Source organism: Dunckerocampus dactyliophorus, chromosome 20 (genome assembly GCF_027744805.1).
Source record: "Dunckerocampus dactyliophorus isolate RoL2022-P2 chromosome 20, RoL_Ddac_1.1, whole genome shotgun sequence".
NCBI classification, from domain to species: domain Eukaryota; kingdom Metazoa; phylum Chordata; class Actinopteri; order Syngnathiformes; family Syngnathidae; genus Dunckerocampus; species Dunckerocampus dactyliophorus.
In genome coordinates, this window is record NC_072838.1 from 7076502 (window position 1) to 7095399 (window position 18898).

General features: G+C 41.9%; 1 protein-coding gene across 4 annotated transcripts in view; it reads right to left on the reverse strand.

Annotated features, from left to right (window-relative positions):
• ash1l (ash1 (absent, small, or homeotic)-like (Drosophila)) overlaps positions 1–18898 on the reverse strand; it is a 44128-nt gene that overhangs the window by 13552 nt on the left and 11678 nt on the right. For all 4 annotated transcript variants that reach the window (XM_054763193.1, XM_054763190.1, XM_054763192.1 and 1 more), the window contains 14 exons: positions 13125–17490; positions 8476–9133; positions 8217–8390; positions 8017–8111; positions 6848–6921; positions 6726–6771; positions 5251–5359; positions 4953–5159; positions 4705–4851; positions 3193–3301; positions 1940–2089; positions 1706–1773; positions 385–551; positions 74–226 (listed from right to left, as the gene is read on the reverse strand). In XM_054763193.1, the coding sequence (XP_054619168.1) occupies positions 74–226; positions 385–551; positions 1706–1773; positions 1940–2089; positions 3193–3301; positions 4705–4851; positions 4953–5159; positions 5251–5359; positions 6726–6771; positions 6848–6921; positions 8017–8111; positions 8217–8390; positions 8476–9133; positions 13125–17490 (6523 nt within the window). The remainder of the gene's footprint in view (positions 1–73; positions 227–384; positions 552–1705; positions 1774–1939; positions 2090–3192; positions 3302–4704; positions 4852–4952; positions 5160–5250; positions 5360–6725; positions 6772–6847; positions 6922–8016; positions 8112–8216; positions 8391–8475; positions 9134–13124; positions 17491–18898) is intronic.

Genomic DNA, 18898 nt, shown 5'->3' on the forward strand with positions numbered 1-18898 from the left:
CTCATATCAGCACAATAATTACGGTACACCGCTAATAGCTATACAAATAAAATATCACCAAATAGCTACTCACCTTTGTAGCTGGTAATCATGTCAGAAATCTCTTTGAAGATGTGTGCGAGTCGAGCAGTGCGCGTGACTTCTGTGTTTTCTTCGGCGGCAGCGAGCCTCCGCGTGCGCACTGAACGTGCTGTCTGCAGGGCTGAAAATTGCGTGAGGAAAACATCTGCAAAAAGGAATGAATGTAAGACTGACTTTGCTCATGTCAGTGAGCTTTATGGTTGTAGTCCACCAATATGCTATGGAAGTCACATATGAAATAGAAAAGTAGTAAAAAAAAAAAATAAAAAAATACAAAACAGATCAACAATTATCAACAATTACCTGACTTTATGTTGCCGTCATCACGGATGACTCCACCCCAGCGAGTATAGACGGACAGGCCGCTGGAGTCTCTCTCGCGCTCACCCTCTCGTTTCAGCAACTCCTGTTTCTCCCTCATTTTTTCCCAGTTTCTTAGGAGGAACACTCGATGCTTGAGCACAAAGTTGCTAGTGATCAAGAGGAAGGGTAGAAGACAGTAAATGTGGCTGAACAAGCAGTCCATCACACAAGTAAATACAGGGCACAGGATTTCTAGTGTTCTTAGCTCTGTGATGTACAGTGTTGCTGGGAAAATGATAAGGGTGGAAAACAATTGTCAGTCACACCCTGAAGTGGATACTGACTGGCTGTCATTGTGTTTAGGCTTGTTTTGCATCTGCTGATGGGCTTACATTGTAGTTGGAGGGCAAGGTGAGGAGCGGTGAGTAGGCGTGAAAATGGAGAATATGAGAGTTGTCAATCCAATGAACGAAAAATTTACATTTCCAACACACTCTGATGGCACCACTGATAAGAGGTACCGTGATATGCCTTTTTTGCAAGGGGTTTGCTTATCACCAGTTTAGCCTACCACGTCAACGCAAAGCACCCACTTGCCAGAGTAGCCGCAGCTAACGCTATCAGCAAAGACATTAGCAATTTAGCGAGCCATCTCAAAGCTCTTCGCCAACTAAACTCGGAGTGAGTGCCCTGCGTATGAGCATGTGTGCAACCGACAGTTTGACGAACGTTCAATGAACCTTATACAAGCCACAGTGCAGGAATACAGTGACCACCAAGATCAGCAAGATGTACGACAGCGTAAAGAAAGACAAACTTAAGATTTTGGTGGAGGATTTGCTCAACTGTGTTGCTATAACGCAGTGGTTCTCAATTATTTTCTGTCATGCCCCCCCACCGATTTGAAATACAACTGAGAAATTGATCATATCTATTTATTTATCTGTACTGTGCAGACTGAACTCGAAACTGAAACCAGGAAAATACAACAAATTGGAGGGCTGTGAAGCACACAAGTGTATTCAAGAGTTAAACTGCATGTTGAGTACAATTTATTGAGAACAATAAATTTGTACATGTTGTTGTTCACCTTTCCTACAGCATCCATTACAATTACGTGCCCAAGCATCATGGCCAAATATGCAAATTAGACTGTATGCCCCAACCCACCACCACAAACAGACTGCAGTCCTGTGGGAAACACTGTTAATGCATGAATTAAAAAACAACTTTGTCTTGCACCTGCAGCAATGACCACAGTGTGCAAGTGTGTGTGTGTGTGTGTGTGTGTGTGTTTGTGTGTATGTGTGTGTGTAGGTACCGTTCTCTGTTTGACATGGGTTTCATTAAGTGAGGGTAAAATTTGCTGCTGTCACTTGATTCTTCCTCCTGAAAATACAGAAAAGCTTATTTGTGTCATTGTTGAAAGTGCAGACATCAAACTGCCTACGAGCCTTTGAATGGTAAAATCAGTCAAGTATGATCAGTAATATTCACCATGGCTTTGTCATTGTGCTAGATTATATGGTTACCTGGTGACAAAGGTATCACTCACTCGTTTTTTAAGATGGTGTTTGGATTTCCGCTTCTCTTTGAGGCGACCCATTCGCCGAGTCCCACCTGCCTTTCCGGGAAGCCCGTTAATACGCTGGCTCTTTCCTCCGATGATGCCTCGGCAGGTCTCTGAGCCACACTTACAGACTTGCTGTGGAGCAAAAAAAGAAACAAAGTCAAATAAATAATAGGGATGTCACAGTTGAGTTACAAATTCTCTTGAATGCCCAATTTTTTATGAACACGGGCTTACTACGTGTAATCTTCCTAAATTTTCTTTTCATAATATTATGCCTATCTTCTCATATTTTGACTTTATTCCATATATTATAACTTTTCCCCCAACCTAATTTTCCAAAAATTACAACTTTATTTTGCTTCTCATGATAACGTTGATTAAAAAAATAATCTGTTTTGTCTTTAACACACACCCTATGCTATTAAAATGACATTACTTATCCTCATAATATTACTTATTAATAATGTTTATTCTTGTAAAACTGCAACTTTTTTCTGTTAATATTTTATATCGTAAAATTACAGGTATTTTTTCCAATTTCTGCCGTTTTTCCTTAATTTTCCACCTATTTCACCTTCTTCTTGTAAATTTTGTTCTTGTAATATTATGACTTAATTACCATAATATTTTGACTTTATTCTGATAACATAACATTTTCCGCAACCTAATTTCCCAAAAATTACAGCTTTATTTGTTGTTTTGTTTTTCATATTCCGACTATAACAATAATGTTAGTTTTTTTTTACATTTTAACTTTATGCTACAGAAATGACATCATTACGTTATTTGTGTAAAATTACAACCCCTTCTTGTTAGATTACAATTTTTTTTGTCTTAATATTTTCACTTTATTCTTGTGAAATTATGGCTGAGTTTTCCATTTTTGCTGTAGTTTTTTTTGGTTTGTTTTCATGTTAAATTTAGAATGTACACAGGCCACAAATGGGCCACACTTTGGAAGCCCCTGATTTAATACAATAAGGCAACAACCATTTATTTAAAGCAAGCATAATTGTCTGCGCCTGCATTATTATGAATGTGAAAAAGATATCTTTAAGGTAAACCAAAGTAACAGCGTGATTCATCGCAATCCAACTATAAAAATCTTGCGATTAATCGCAGTTGGCAGCCCTAAAATAGCAAGCAGTAGGCAAGACAAAAAAGACACACTAGCTAGATAAAAATCAATCACATGAACTCTCAAAATCTGTTGAAAAGGACCAGTGGTGTTTCACCTGCTCTTCTGTGTTGAAGGAATGAAAGTTGTAGTCGTAGGTGAGCTCGGTACCGCTGCTGATGTCCTTGAGCGCAAACAGACCAATTCTGTACACTCCATTAACTGACCTGAAAGTCATAAGGACTTGGTTTGAGTGAGTGCACCTTCCTCATGAATAATCACTCCATTGCAGAACATAATAAAGCACAAGGACATTTTAGCTACAGAAAAAATGTCAATATGAAGTTGCCTTTTCAAGTAAGAGATTATTGCAAAGCAGTGGAATGACAGTGGCATTTTGTCTATGTAAAGTGTAGTGTAACAGATGTGTTTCAAACACATCTGTTACTATGAAAATTAAACAAGGCAAAAGGAAGAAAAGAAATGTTCAGCCTGTACACTTGTAACTGAGGCCCAGTGGGAGGATGGCTGACCTTTGAGAGCTCAAAGTCCTCCATTGCTCTGGAGGCTTTTATTTTCGTTAAACCAATCTTGGTTAAACACGCGTGCACATCAACATGCAGCCACCAGTGCCACAGATTATAAGATAGTCCCACGTGGAATCCCACCGGTCCCCGCTGGCTTGTGCTGACATTGTGCATTCCAGCCACGGCCCTTTTTCCTTCCTTGTCACTACTACTCTGCTGTTTTACTGCAATTTCTCTTAGTGGATTATTCCCAGTTGTTTTTATTATTTCCACTGTGAAAAGGTGCTATTTGTCATTAATTACTTGCAAGAGCAGCGATCGCATTCATTAAATGACACGTCTTTATTTTGCACACAAATGTAGTCGCGGGTGGGCAAGCGTTCACTCATTTTGAGTCTTTATATTTTATTTATATAGTAATCTCTCGCCACTTTGCACTTTGAGTGTTTTGGCTTCAGTCTAACACAGTTTTTGAAAAATATATTAATTCATAACTCATCTCAGTTTTGTGGTTGAATACTGCCTGTTATTAGTGAATAAATATGCATATTTAAGCAAATGTTACATATTTTTTACCAAAATTAAGCATTTTCAAGCAGAAAAATGGCTAAATGAACTAAAACTCAAACATAAGGCCCTCAGAAGACTCATTCAAAGACACAATATTATGTAGTAATCTACACTGGTCACTAGGTGTCAGTAATGTTACATTGATGAGAAAATAGCCACTAGGGGAGTCACGATTCGACATTGATATCGGATATCGAGCTGATTTCAGCCTGCAACTCCGATACAAGCAATTGATTCCAGACTTCGTAAGGAGGTTATTTACCTCACAGTATATATAGCACCTTTCAAGGGACCATTCTCTTGCAGCACTATAGTTATAACATGTATATATATTTCAATTGTCCAGAGTATCAGAAGGAATACATTAAAAAAAAAGGCCACTGCCCCATATTCCAGAATGCATTGCATTATCTTTCTGCAACCTGAAGGGAACAGCATTTTCATCAACTCCACACGATGCACAGCAGTGACAACCCAAAAGCATCGCATGACCATTAAGAGGTAGGAGGTTTTAAAGATGCTCTAACACTCACCACTTCTGCATCTCACAGTTGGGCTCACAACTGTGGTTTATGAAGCGAGCCTCATTGCCCATTCTGTAGCTGTCAATCACCATGCCACTATCCAGGTTGAGACAGTAGTGGCCACTGTGAGCAAAGTACTGCTGCATCATACGACTCCTAAAAAACACGACACAAAACGAAGGCAGAAGTACAATTCATTTAAGTTCCAATTAAAAAAAATGTATGGTCCTGTACAGAGCACGGGCAGAGAGTCTCACCGGAACTCATGTTCGCTGACCACTTCTCCCAGGTACTCAATAATGAACTGCCCAGAACGGAGACTCTCCTTGGTACGAATGCCCCAGCCCTTGCCCTCCGCACGAAATCGCTCCAGACACTGTACCCATTCGTGCCTCTGGATGTGCTGGTTGTCACACTGCTCATGGCATGGACAAGTGCTGGGAGAGCATTCAGCAAAACTCATCCTGGAGAAATTTTTTATTATTATATTTTATTATATCTCTTTGAATGCTGATTATTTGGGGGCATTATGAAGAACTGTCACGGTCAAGTTACCTATTTAGGCAGTCATCCAAACAACCTTTTTCATTTGTGTTCTCGGGAGCTCGACAGCTGCACGTAGTTGTTTCATAACCAGAGAGAGGCTTGACATCAACATATACATCTGTGAAACAAACAAGAAAGTACAATTGTTCATTTACATTAGTATGGTCACACAGCCACTGAGAGGGGTCTAAACCCACGTTGCCTGCTCGGGAAATCAGTCAAGTCGACCACTAGACCCATTGCCGGCAATAGGCAGACCCCTGCACTAAAGCATCAGCGACCCTACTACAAGCTCCTGTTTATGACATCAAAGTATACGGCATACAAGTTACACTCAACAAAAATATAAACACAACACTTTTGTTTTTGCTCTCATTTTTTATTTGATGAACTCAAAAATCTAAAACTTTTTCCACACACACAATATCACCATTTCTCTCAAATATTGTTCACAAATCTGTCCAAATCTGTGATAGTGAGCACTTCTCCTTTGCTGAGATAATCCATCCCACCTCACAGGTGTGCCATATCAAGATGCTGATTAGACACCATGATTAGTGCACAGGTGGGCCTTACATAGACTGCCCACAATAAAAGGCTGTGGAGTTTTGTTTTATTGGGGGGGGTTAGGGTTACCGCTCACCCACACGACGCCAAACGTGCTGTCTGCCATCTGCCCAGAACTGTCTAAACCAGGATTCATCCGTGAACACAACACCGCTCCAACGTGCCAGACACCATCGAATGTGAGCATTTGCCCACTCAAGTCGGTTACGACGACCAACTGGAGTCAAGTCGTGACGCCGATGAGGACGACGAGCATGCAGATGAGACGGTTTCTGACAGTTTGTACAGAAATTCTTTGGTTATGCAAACCGATTGTTTCAACAGCTGTCCGAGTAGCTGGTCTCAGACGATCTTGGAGGTGAACATGCTGGATGTGGAGGTCCTGGGATGGTGTGGTTACACGTGGTCTGCGGTTGTGATGCTGGTTGGATGTACTGCCAAATTCTCTGAAACGCCTTTGGAGACAGCTTATGGTAGAGAAATGAACTTTCAATACACGAGCAACAGCTCTGGTTGACATTCCTGCTGTCAGCATGCCAACTGCACGCTCCCTCAAATCTTGTGACATCTGTGGCATTGTGCTGTGTGATAAAACTGCACATTTCAGTGTGGCCTTTTATTGTGGGCAGTCTAAGGCACACCTGTGCACTAATCATGGTGTCTAATCAGCATCTTGATATGGCACACCTGTGAGGTGGGATGGATTATCTCAGCAAAGGAGAAGTGCTCACTATCACAGATTTAGACCGATTTGTGAACAGTATTTGAGAGAAATGGTGATATTGTGTTTGTGGGAAAAAGTTTCAGATCTTTGAGTTCATCGCATAAAAAATGAGAGCAAAAACAAAAGTGTTGCATTTATATTTTTGTTGAGTGTACATTATGGTGGGATAAGAATAATAACCTTGAATACTTACTTGATCTGATTTTTTTATAAAGGGGGACATCAGGCCTCTTGTATAGCTGAAAAAAACAAAAAAGAAAACTAGTAGAAAAGCAACAAGAAATAAAAATTGTGCTGCACAACATGATTGCTCACCTGATCATGTTTCCAAAGCCAGAGGATGTCATAAGGCAATTGGAAATCAATGCGTTTCTGTCTCAAGTATTTTCCTGAAGCATCAAACAGAGCAAAAAAATGTTGTAAAAAACATATGCACGAAACAGTGTTGATAACATTTTAAGGCATGGAAAACTTGCTGAAGTCTTATTTGCTTAAACCACCACCATACAGTCACCGAACAAGCTAGCAATTTGTGGTTACCAATAAAAGCTGTGATGCCTAGTAGCCACTTTCCACATTATTTTTACAACTACATGTGACTAAGAGGGCAACCCCAACTACTGAGCTTTGATTAAGCTGTCAAGACTGAAGGGTCATTCATTTGAGCCACGTTACACGACCAGTGTAGACACAGCTCAGTTAAGAATAGATTTGCCATTGTAAGAAAGCGTTTGTGCTCATGCATGTGGTGGTTTTATGGCGTACAGTAATCCCTCATTTATCGCAGTTAAGTGGTTCCAGGACTAGGCTTCCTAATTTATTAATGTAATATTTTCTAAGTTACAGCATAGAAAACCTGTTCACCACCTTCTAAATACGTTTTTTAACATTATTAGAGCCCTCTAGACATGAAATAACACCCCTATAGTCACCTTTACACTTTAATTACCAAATTTAGCAGACATAATAAATAAAACATAATATAAGCTCACATGTTACCATCAGAAAGTTCCTTGTTGTTGTTCCTTTTTTACTTCCAGTTTCTGTACAGTACTTCCTGCAGTGGCTTTTGTCTCATCAGTGTAACATTACTGACACCTACTGACCAGTGTAGAATACTACATATCATCACAGCATCTTAGAATGCGATTATATTTGTATTTAGTTCATTTTGCTATTTTTATGATAGAAACTCCTGAATTTCGGAAAAAAATATGTAAAATTTGCTTAAATATGAATATTTTGGGACTAACAGCTTGATTTATTCGTTAATATGTTTTGAAAACTGATAGTGTGAACCCACAAAATTTGATGCTCAAAGTGGTGAGTAGCAACGTTAGGCCTGTCGGCATGAAAATACAGTAATCCTTTGCCACCTTCCAGTTTTAATTTTGAGGTTTCACATTTATGTCTTATATGTCTTATTAACTCTTACTATGTCTACTACACTACTGTACAAAAGGAGACACAGTCTTGTGACTCACCGACATGTATGGGTGCTGGAAATAATCCATACTCATGTTCCCCAGGTATGTACTCCAGCTTCTCTTTCTTTAGCTGTAGGAGCTGACTGCGGGGGCTGCAAAAAATAGTGTAAAAACTGTAAAATGTAGAAGTAATGTAGAGGTAAAAAGTGTGACATTGCGGTCAAAAGAAATGGTTTTGAACTACTCTGAAGACTTACTCTTCAGTCTTATACACATCAGAGTAAAGTCCAGCCTTCTGGAACTTTTTCTTTGGAGGTCTAGCTGGTCTCTTCTCCCGTTGGCTAGTAATGGGGATGGCTGATGTTTGCTCCTTAGAGACAGCGTCTTGGCGTTCAGTGGAGTGATGGCCGTCTGGCTTATTCTCCCCTGAGCTAAGGACAGAATCATGACTTAATAGTTTGTACATACAACAACACTAAATTCATGTACATGCATATATACTGCAGATCTATTTACCCCTGGAAGTGACGGATCTCATCTTGGGCAAGCCAGCCCCTTCCAGATCCTGGTCTGGACCTCGCCAGGACCAGGCTGCTCAGGTTCTGTTCTTTGTCTGGCAATTGCTCCATAATGTCTTCTACCTCCCCTTCCTCTTGCTCTTCTTCTTCCTCAACGTCATCTCTCTCCCAGTGTTTCCTTTTCTGGCCTTTGCTTCGCTGGTCTTTTACAACTGACTCTATGGTATCTTTCACAGTATCCCCATCCCACACCCTGCCCACTGGCCGATCCCCCACTCTGTGCCGTGTTTGATTTATTTCAACGGTAGGCGGTGGGGACGGCGTTGGCGAGGGCAGTGGGTGTTTCCTGGGGCGTCCAGGGCCCCTCTTTTTCACCATATTGTTTCCTGTACGGGCTTGCCTCTGCAGCTTCTTGGCACGCAGGATTTTGTTTACATGATGGAGGCTGTGCTTGGATGGCTGCGCCCGATGAGACTGATGGGGCAGGGAAGCATCTGGGCAACAGTCTTGGGAAGGGAAAATGCAGGCAGAGGACGTTGAGCCATGAGAGTAAAATACAGACGACTGGTGATGTAGTTGCTGCCGACGGTGCATGGATCCTTCAGGCCCTTCAGAGTTTGCGGGGACAACACCTCTTGTCGGTACACTTGGAGTCTCTTTTTAGAAACAGAGGGGAAAAAAATGGGTTTAACATACATTTCATTAAATGATTTGTGCAGTTTTACAAGAAGATAAAGGACCAGACAAAATGGTTTGATAGTCCACGGCAAAAATGGCATAAATGACAAAATGCTAAATGCTCTACTGGTATAACAAAACAGAATGGGACACAGAGGGAGTCACCATGCAAGTCATCTACCATCTAGTAATAACTGGCACCAAAAAATGGTATTGTACTGATCATTACAATTTCTGAAAAAAGGGAAAAATACTACATGCCATACAAAAGTGAACCCAACTGTATATATAGGATACGATGACTGTGAATCCAAACAACGACCTCCTTTAGGGTTATTTGTCTGGTTTGAAGTCAAGCTGCCCCTCCCTGCATGTATAGTATTCCTCTGTAAGCCAGGCTAATGTGTGCAACATTATATCCCTTTTGAAAGCCATTCATCCTGCCTTGTGGTCAGTCACATAAACACTCCTTCGGGAGGGTTACAGCTGCTTCAGTGAGTAAGCTGTCAGCTTTGTGATAGGCAAAAAGAACATTATTCATATAATATATCATGTCTAGAAATATGTATCCTACAAACAGTCTCTCTCTTTTTTTTTTATAAAGCTGCTCAGTTAAGGCAGGGATTTGACATCATACTTGGCAGCCCACCTTTATTTATCCTAATTTTAACAATACTGTTTTCGGACTTGACCTTGATTTCAGCCTCTTTCTGTGCATTTCTTATTCAGGGTTGTCTTGAAACCTCATCCCCTGCTTAACTTGCTCATGACACCATGAAAAATAACATAGAAAGGCATAATTCCTGTGTTATATGTGTGCTCGAATGTTGAAATATTTACAGGTTTCATCACTGACAGCAGCCTCCTGAAGGAAAGTGGAGAAGGAGGAGGAAGTGACATTTTGCTGAGAATGCTCCCTCCTGGAAGTTCTCAGTGACTATAATGCTGTGTGCACTGTTAGAATAATAGTATGCATTTCATGCCAGGGCTAGATAAGCAGCGACCGCTGCTCAATGGGCTCATATTTTGCAGTGTGCATGGAGCTGTCAGTGTCAATCATTGCCAGTCAAACAACATACTTGTGGCCAATTCTTTGTGTGTTACATCATACTCTTTACAACACAATATCAGTAAATGTTATTATTGTGTTATTGTTGTGAGTATGTCACTTTCTTGGCCTTGCTGTGCATTCACGGCTGCGTTTCTTTGAATCTGATTCCTGTGACATTTTCTCGATGGGACGTTATAGCCAAAATTCCCGCATGACAAAAATGTTTCATTAAGTACTTATTTTAATTTTGTTGTTTTTTCAAACATTTTTTGGTGTCATGAGCACTTAAAGACACCTGTTCAATGGCCGAAATTAATTCACATGCCTTTACTTTCTTTCTCAACCAGCCAGAAAGGTGAAACGCTGGGCATGGATCAAAACTCCATTATGTTTCCCAATAACTAATTTTGACAGTACATGAAGGACTACCAACAGTCCAGATCAGCAGTCAGGACAAAATTGATTTTAAATCATTGTTGGATCCATGTCAGATTTGTGTAATTGACACTGATCTGTGTGTAGTGTAGACAAACATCGATATAGACTTACATTAAAATAAACTTGAGTAAATCATATGTTCATACATTCATATGCCTTTTCATTTCATCGTTTGTCTTGTTACATTTCTCACTCATCTAGTCCAGTCTGTGACCACCAGATGACCCCAAGTCCTGAGTACTAATCCAGGATTACCCTGTCTTGGTTTGAAGTTAGAACAGCACCATTCTGGCTAAACAGGGGCCTTACTTCTGCACATTTCAATGGCAGGAACTAAGAAAAACATTGTGCAACACTCAAACAGAAATACTGTACATACCACTGCTTACATGAGGACACCCCCGTTAATGATGTCTTCATCACATCAGCAACAACAGCTAAGATCAGGTGATGGGTCTGCTAAACAATTGGACTAGGTCTTACAGAATGGACATTCAAAAGCAATGTAAGCTAAATATAACTTGCTAAGAAAATACTCCACCCCTTTACTAAGATGAGTCTTGGCTGAAATACTACATCAACTGTGGTCATCCACATTTTCAGTGTAGTCATTATGTATTTTTTGCCAAGCCCATAACCACTACTAAGCGCTACCAAATGTCAGGCAGTGTGTGCATAGATCATCTTACAGTTTTTTCCTCCAGAAACAACTTTTTATAAGAACAGATATGACGTCTATATGATTTCCCCCCGCAACACTTGATGTTCTTGTTTGTTTGAATTTCACAGATTTCTATTGCCTGTACTGTATCTAAAGTCCTGCGAGCATCTGTAAGAATGACATATAATTGAGACATTTGTCACAACCAGTTGCTCCTCGCCATTTCCTATGACTCCAAAAAAAGATAACTTCTTAGCTTGTTAATAGTAACTTAGCAAATTAAAATATCAGGTTGGAATACATTTTTGAGCGATAACATTCAATTCACTACACAGTAGAACCTTGGTTAGCGTCTATAATCGATTCCAGGAGGTCTGACTCCAACCGAAATGTACTCTAACCGAACACATTTTTCCCAAAATAAATAATCCAATTAATTTGTTCCAGAAAGCCAAAACACGCTTTTATAGTTTTACAATTATAGTTGTACATGACAAAAACAATTCAAAAAGCATATAAATATATATAAATGATGAATGAAAGGTATAAATTAACATTTAACGTCACTATTATGTTCATTGAAAGCGTGATTCTTGCCAAAAACACAATGTGGCAACGAGATCAGTTATTTGTGCTTTTCTTTTGATTACCGCTGCAAAATAAGCCAAAATGCAGCCAAAGAAAGTTGCAGATGCCAGCAGTTTGATAAAGAAAGTGAGAAACACTACTGAATTCAAGAAATAACTCACAGCAAAACCCAAAGGTGGTGTCTGTGTTCATCTCGGTGCCACACTGTGTTTTTGTCAACACGTCATCAAACGACAGTAAAAGTAAACATAAATGTTCATGTTTCTCTTTCATTCATTATTTATATACATTTACAATTGTTTTATGCGTGTAAAACTATAAAAATGTGTTTTGTGTTAACATTTGAGATTGGTGGCGTAACTGTGCTAATTAGCAAAAAACTACAGAGTCAACTGCTGATGACATCATAGGCGGACCACGGCACTGACTTCATGTTCCTGTTTCCACGTATTAGCAAGCTAATAGGATGCTAACAAGGACATTTTGTGATAAAAATACATAAAACAACACAGTTGGACTCACGCAGTCTATTAATAACGCGACAAGAATGCAATGCGCGCCATATTGTATGCTAACCAAGGTTCCACTATACTGACAATGACAATGAACTAAACTCACTCAGATTTAGAGCAGGGTACCTAAACTCAGCTCCATGCTGGCACGTGCCGACATTAAAGATCATATTTTGTTCAGTCACATCTGGCAAATATACCTTTATTTTGATTAGAAAGTTTCTATTTGTTTCTGCAGCCTCTGCAGTTTCTGTTTGTCTATTTGTAATGCTCTCGAGAGAATACAGTGTAAATACACTAAGCAGATGGCATTAAGGATTCAAGGCCTACTTGCTTTGCAACAAGGTCTGAAACATAATCTTGATATCAGTGGGACATAACTGACTATAGTGCTATTTGTAACATTAGTGTGACAATGTATAAAGCTCATCAGCTCAGTATTTCCCCTAACATTACTGTACTTGTATATTAGTGGAAGGTTCCTGGATCCACCTTGAAGGTCAAGTTCATTTTATTTCATTTTCATTAAAATTTAATATTTTTTGTTAAATACTGCCCCAAATCACAACTGAAGTAATACTATTCACCTGACAAATATAGTCAACTTTACTTTTGGTCATTGATTTATTTCTTCAGACGATGTTGAACAAAAGTTTATAACACCACCTGTGATGTGGTCAGATCATAGCAGATTATTTATGGTCACAAATTTCACTTACCTAATTCTCTTCTCTCTGCTGATATTGAGGGGTCCTTCCTTAATTTTCGTTCCACACAAGAGAAGCTGGTGTTCCCTGGCGCTGATTCATTCTTTCTGTTCCTACACCTTCGCAAGTTAGTGCGGTTGAAAGCGGAGGCAAACAAGTTTGTGAGATTGGGGGAATCACGGCCTCTTGGTTCCACATCTTCCGTGGGTGTGAGAGGCTCCTCATCTTCACTGTCCGAGCAAGCAGGCAGTTCCTGAGCCCGTCCATCTGAGAAAGGGCCTTGACTGGGCAATACATGACGACGTGAAAGCTTCGAGTAGTCCGCCTCAGGGTTACCTATTCTAAACCAGGACTCTGCAGAGTGTTGGCTTTTGGAGCTGTTTCCCAGAGTTAGTCTAGAGGGCCCTAGACAAGATACTGAGCTTTCTTTGCGCTTATACCTATCTGCAGAAGAAGAGGATGAAGAAGAAGGAGAGTTGGCTAAGGCGGCACCCCCTTGCTTGCTGGAAATGCTGCTGGAGGTTCCCCGTCCAAAGCGGCATTGTTGCAAAGACTCTGCCATTCCCAAGCTAGCAAGTCTTTCTCCTTTCCCTAATGCTCTGCTGTCAGACAATCCAGCCCCTGCCCGATTCCCCGATCCTCCTATTGCTTCTTCTTCCTCTCTGTCATCGTCAGCACATCGCTCTCTGTGTTTGTGTCGATGTTTGTGTTTGTGGTGCCAGTTGAACGACAACTCAGAGGACATGGGTGGGTAAAGGACGGGGGACCTTCCTCCTCCTAGGTAGTCCTGCCTAAGTAGCTTGTGTTTTTTCTTGTGAAATTTGGAAGGGTTTAGCAGGAGATGTGAGGGGTGGTGATGATGCATGTAAGATGTGGGGGGAGGAGGAGGGAAAGTGGGTGAATGAGTAGAGTGGTGAGATTGGGCTGTGTGGGCTGACTGATGGTGTGGGTGAGGATATAGAGCACTAGCTGGAGGATAGCCCCTGTAGTAACTCAAACCCAGGGGTCCAGAGGAGTAAGGAACACTGTAGGATGGATGGTAGAAGCCACCACTGGAGAGAGGAAATCCAAGCCCTGGTACAAAAGCAACCTCAGACATGGACTCTCTGGGTTTTGGAGGTCGCCCCCGTTTCTTTTTCATGTCTGGTTTGCGAACATAGTGCAACGGATCACAGGAGTATGCAGGATGGGAATAGAAGCTGCCAAAGTTAACCCTGAAGATTGTGGGCAGGAGATCTCTGTGGATATAATGATGTGGTGGAGGGCCACTGGTACCACTTAGGCCAGTGGCACGGTTGGCTACTCCTGGCATTCTCTTTGCTCCTGCTGCCAATGTGATGCCACTGCCAAGGCGGTGGCCTGTGGTACGGTGTGCGATGCGAATTTCACTCATTCTTATGACAATTTCATCCAGTTCAGCAAGAAAGTTGGGGTCGATCCGCCGAGAGCGGAGTTGGAGGTATTTCTTCTTCCGTTTTCTTTTCTGTCGCTTAAGCTTTTCATAGCCTGGGCACCCATGGTTACGGCGTTTACACTTATGTTTATGTTTTTCCTTGTGTCCCATTAAGGAGGCCGAGGAAGCTGCTGGGTGAGGTCTGAGTGGATCTGGTGATAACCTTGCCGCGTGTGGTGACGGAGAAGGTGAGGGATGTTCCACAAGTACAGCGGAGTGGCGTCGCCTGCCTCTAGAATTAAGTCCCATTCGTGTACCCACAGCTGAACCAATAACCCCTGGTATTAATAACCCACTACCTATCCCAGCTGCCAACCCCATTCCACCCAAGCCCCCTGCTCCTCCAGCTTTCTCACCACGGTCAGAGGTACTGTTGTTGTCTGTTCCAATACCACTGTCACTGGGCACTGTTTCCTCACTGTGTGACTCACTTACTGGGGATGGAGTGGCTTCTTTCAGTTCACTGAGTGGGGCAGGGGACGTGGGATGAAGCGGCCGAGGAGGGGATAGCTTGTGATAGTTGTAGTGCTGCCTATAGTGGTGGTGGTGGTATCCACGGAAAGATGACTTCTTCTGAGAGGCTGATGTGGCCATTGATAAGGATGAGCCAAGCACTGGATTGCGAAGATTTGGGGCTGAAAATGTCGGTGGAGGGAAAGCAAACGTGCTATGACTGTGATGAGTGTTTGAATAGTGAGAATGACCGGCAAAGTGTACTGATCCTGGCTCTACAAAACTGCCATCACTAATGGGGCTATGGCCTCCGCTAGATTGTGAGAGAGAAGGGGAAGGAAATATTTCTGAGGAGGAAAGCTGGTGCTGTTGTTGAGATTGATGGTGATGCAAAGGAGAAGTGGTAGCTGGAGACAGGAAGGGTTCTGGTGGTGCTGTTGAAGCCGAGGCACTCACCGCTTTTGGTTTACGCCCTCTCCTCTTACCCATATATATTGTGCCTTTTTTGCTAACGTTAATGAGTGGTCCAAGTTTTCCCCCAAGAGAAGCGGCCAGAGAGGACAAAGATTGCGATGCAGTTTCCACAGATGCAACCACCCCACTTGGGGTCACTTTGGGAGGGTCTTCTTTTCTCGGTCCTAACAGGATCTGACTAAGAATACGCTTTCGTTTCACACTTTTCATCTTGTTGATCTTACCTATGATTGTTTTCATAATAAGTTGACCATTTCCTTTGTTGTGATATCGCTTGTCTCCTGTGTCCCCCGCCTCAGGAGCTAAAGTGGGAGGGTGACTCTCTTGGGGTAAGGTTGGTGGGAGCCGCTTGGGGCGTCCACGTTTTCGAAGCATAGGTTTTGGTGGGTTTAGGTCAACCTCTGGATGAAGAACAGGGGGATCTGGCTCTTCTTTAGACTTTAAAAAAGTTGAATAAACCTTAGATGTTGCCAATTTATTAGATGGACGCCTACAGGCTGGTGCATCAAGTGTTGGCATCTTGGACTTTGGCCTTCCCCTTTTTTTGGCCTGGGGTTGGAAGATATGTGACAGTGAACTTTGTGGGAGAGTATTTGGTTTCGCTTTATTTGAGCTGGGAGGTCTCCCCACAGGTCTCTTAACTGTTGTTTCCAAGGCTGATAAGGGCATGGTGGTTTTGCTCTGGTCAAAGGGGCTGTCATGGCCTGCTCTTTGACTATGTACTTTGTTCATAGCACGGCCCCAGCGAGGCTTCCTTCCTCTACGTTTTTTAAGAGGTTTACTGTCCTGCTCTGTAGCGGAATCTATAGATGAATCCGGAGACTCGTCTCGAAGAGGAGTTTGTGGGCTGTCTTCAACATCTGGCTCAGGTGAAGTAGATGCCCTTGGCCTTACATGTTCTGGAGGGCTGCTGGTCCGACCAACACGAGCACTATCCCGGTTGGGGCTACGCTTACATGGACTCAAACTCATGTCTCTCTCAACTCGCATTGACTGACTGCAAGTCCCTTTGTCTTTCCCTTCTGGCTTTGCTATTCCTGTTGAGGAGCAATGGGTCAGCTCTCTGGAGCTGTCCCTTCCCTGTTCCCTTGGAATTGCAATGCCTTCGTCTACCAAGACAGGCGTCTCTCGAGCATGGTCTGCTTGTGAAGCAGCAGGGGAGCCTCGGTGACTTATCCTTGGCTCAGCTGTCGTGGTAGGGGAGGGCGAAACTAGACAAGATGGCAAAGTTGTGGTATTAGATGAGCAGAGAGTAGCACATGTCTGTGGTTTAGAAATGCTACTATTTATGTTGTCATTGTTGCTGTCCTTTGCCAAGGAAGGCAGTCGGTTATTGCCACAGCTGAGCGCTGTACTACTGCTATTACCACCGCTCATGTTAATACTGCTGCTACTAGGTTTCCCAGTCCCATCAATGTCCTCGTTCGTTTTTGCCGTCAAGGTGGGTGAGTTCTCCACAACACTGTCTTTGTTCCTAGAACCGTAGGGCCGACCAGGCGGCCGTGACACTGGAAGGGGGGGAGAGAGGTGAGTTATTCTTGAATAGGTGTTCCGATTGGCCATAGCTCTATCTCGCTGCTTTGCGGTGGGGGTCATAAAACCTGAGCTTGAAAGGGGAGCAGCGGTGTCAGTCTTAGCAGGTTTGACAGGCTTGGGGGTCTTTGACGGTGGGCAAGTTGCTATGAGCTGAGCTAATTTTTCAGTGACCGTGGGGGCTCCCCAGCTTTGAACATCTTTGTCCTTGTCTCTTGGACATTCATTGCTGTAGGTGTATTGAGGTGGTTTAACACCTTCACAGCTAGATTCTTTTGATACAGGTGTTGGTGAAGAAGGTGATGATGCCCGCTGGTTGTATTGCAAAGTTGGTGTTTTCTTCCCAGAAGGGTGAAGTTTGCTGTCCGTAAGAGGGCGATGAAGATTCAGGGGTCGCTCAGATGTGGCGGTAGCTACTTTAGTATCTGACTTTGTGTCTGATACACAATCCATCTTTGGAGGACCCTGCAAAAACAATGCATAATAGTTATTGTGAGCTTACATGTGGTGACAGATGAATAACTGAAGTATTACAAATAATACAAATAAATCAAAATGAATACAAATAAATCAACATGAAATCAGACTATGGGTCCACATCTGTTTGCCACCAATTTTGACGAACATAAGTGTTTTGCTCACATTAGCGACTAAAAATAGATGTTTGCTAATTGTAACATGCATCTAGTAGCAATCGTGCAAATGACTAAAAAGGGCTAAGTATTAGAGGTTGGGGTGCCTGTGTCCAAAACGTCACGTGTTATTTTATAATGTCCACAATAATACCCGAATCATTTTTGACACCATATGAAGAGACACAAAATGAAAAACTGGGCAGAGCAGCTCTTCAAGGAGGTGTTTCTGATAAAGAAGAAATTAAAAATTAGTTTTAATGCTACAGCAAAACCACAGCGTGATGTACAGCCAGTGTGATGTGGCTACACTGGCTTATTACTCGTGAGTTTCACTTCAAAGAAAAACTGCTGCGATTACATATTGTCAGCTTTCCACAATAACGCAAAACAGCAGTAATGTGACTTTTGCATTCCATTCCACTGGTTTGCATGGCACAGTCCATTAGGAAAGGTGTTCTTTTACATTGTGATGTGTGACATTACCCACTACAGAAAATCCACAGCACATGGGCATATTTTAATATTAAACAATAAATGCTGCATTCTGCAAGCATTTTGAAAACATATACTTCTCTAGTTCTGAAAAAGCGAACACATATTGAATAAATTAAATACACACCGTTGTCATTCCTTGAATTCCTTCACCAAAAAGGAAAACACTACTAAAATTCTTCATGTGCTCTAAAGTGTTTGAATTTAGTAGCAATGTACGAGCATTGAGCCCTGTCAAGGCAAGTCAATAACACTTATCGGGGTCAGACGGGGGACAAGGAGGGAGAGCTGTGGAGGTCATTTAGAGGAGGGGGATGGGGAAACAAGGGCAAGCAGTGACACAGACAAAATAGAGCGCAGTTTATCAGAGGCCAGTGTAAAGAAAACACAGGTCCACATACAGTACAACACAAAGACTATTTAATGAGTGCACCACTCCATCATGCAATAATACGATCATCCGAAATGACACAATAGTCCAGTTGGCGTTGAACCAACATTTTTGGAAAAATGCAACAAAACTTAAACGTGACAGTTGAAACTAATACCATGCAGAACAGGCAAAACCCTTTTTTTCTTTGTTAAAACACAGGAACAATATTTCACCAGGATGCATCATAGCATTACCTGAAATCAATAACTTTTCTGACATACCGTAAAACGAATTTCATCATGTAAACTTCATTTTCCGATCTTTGGAACAGACGTTTCCAATTGTACAGGAAAAGAAACTCATGGAAATGAAA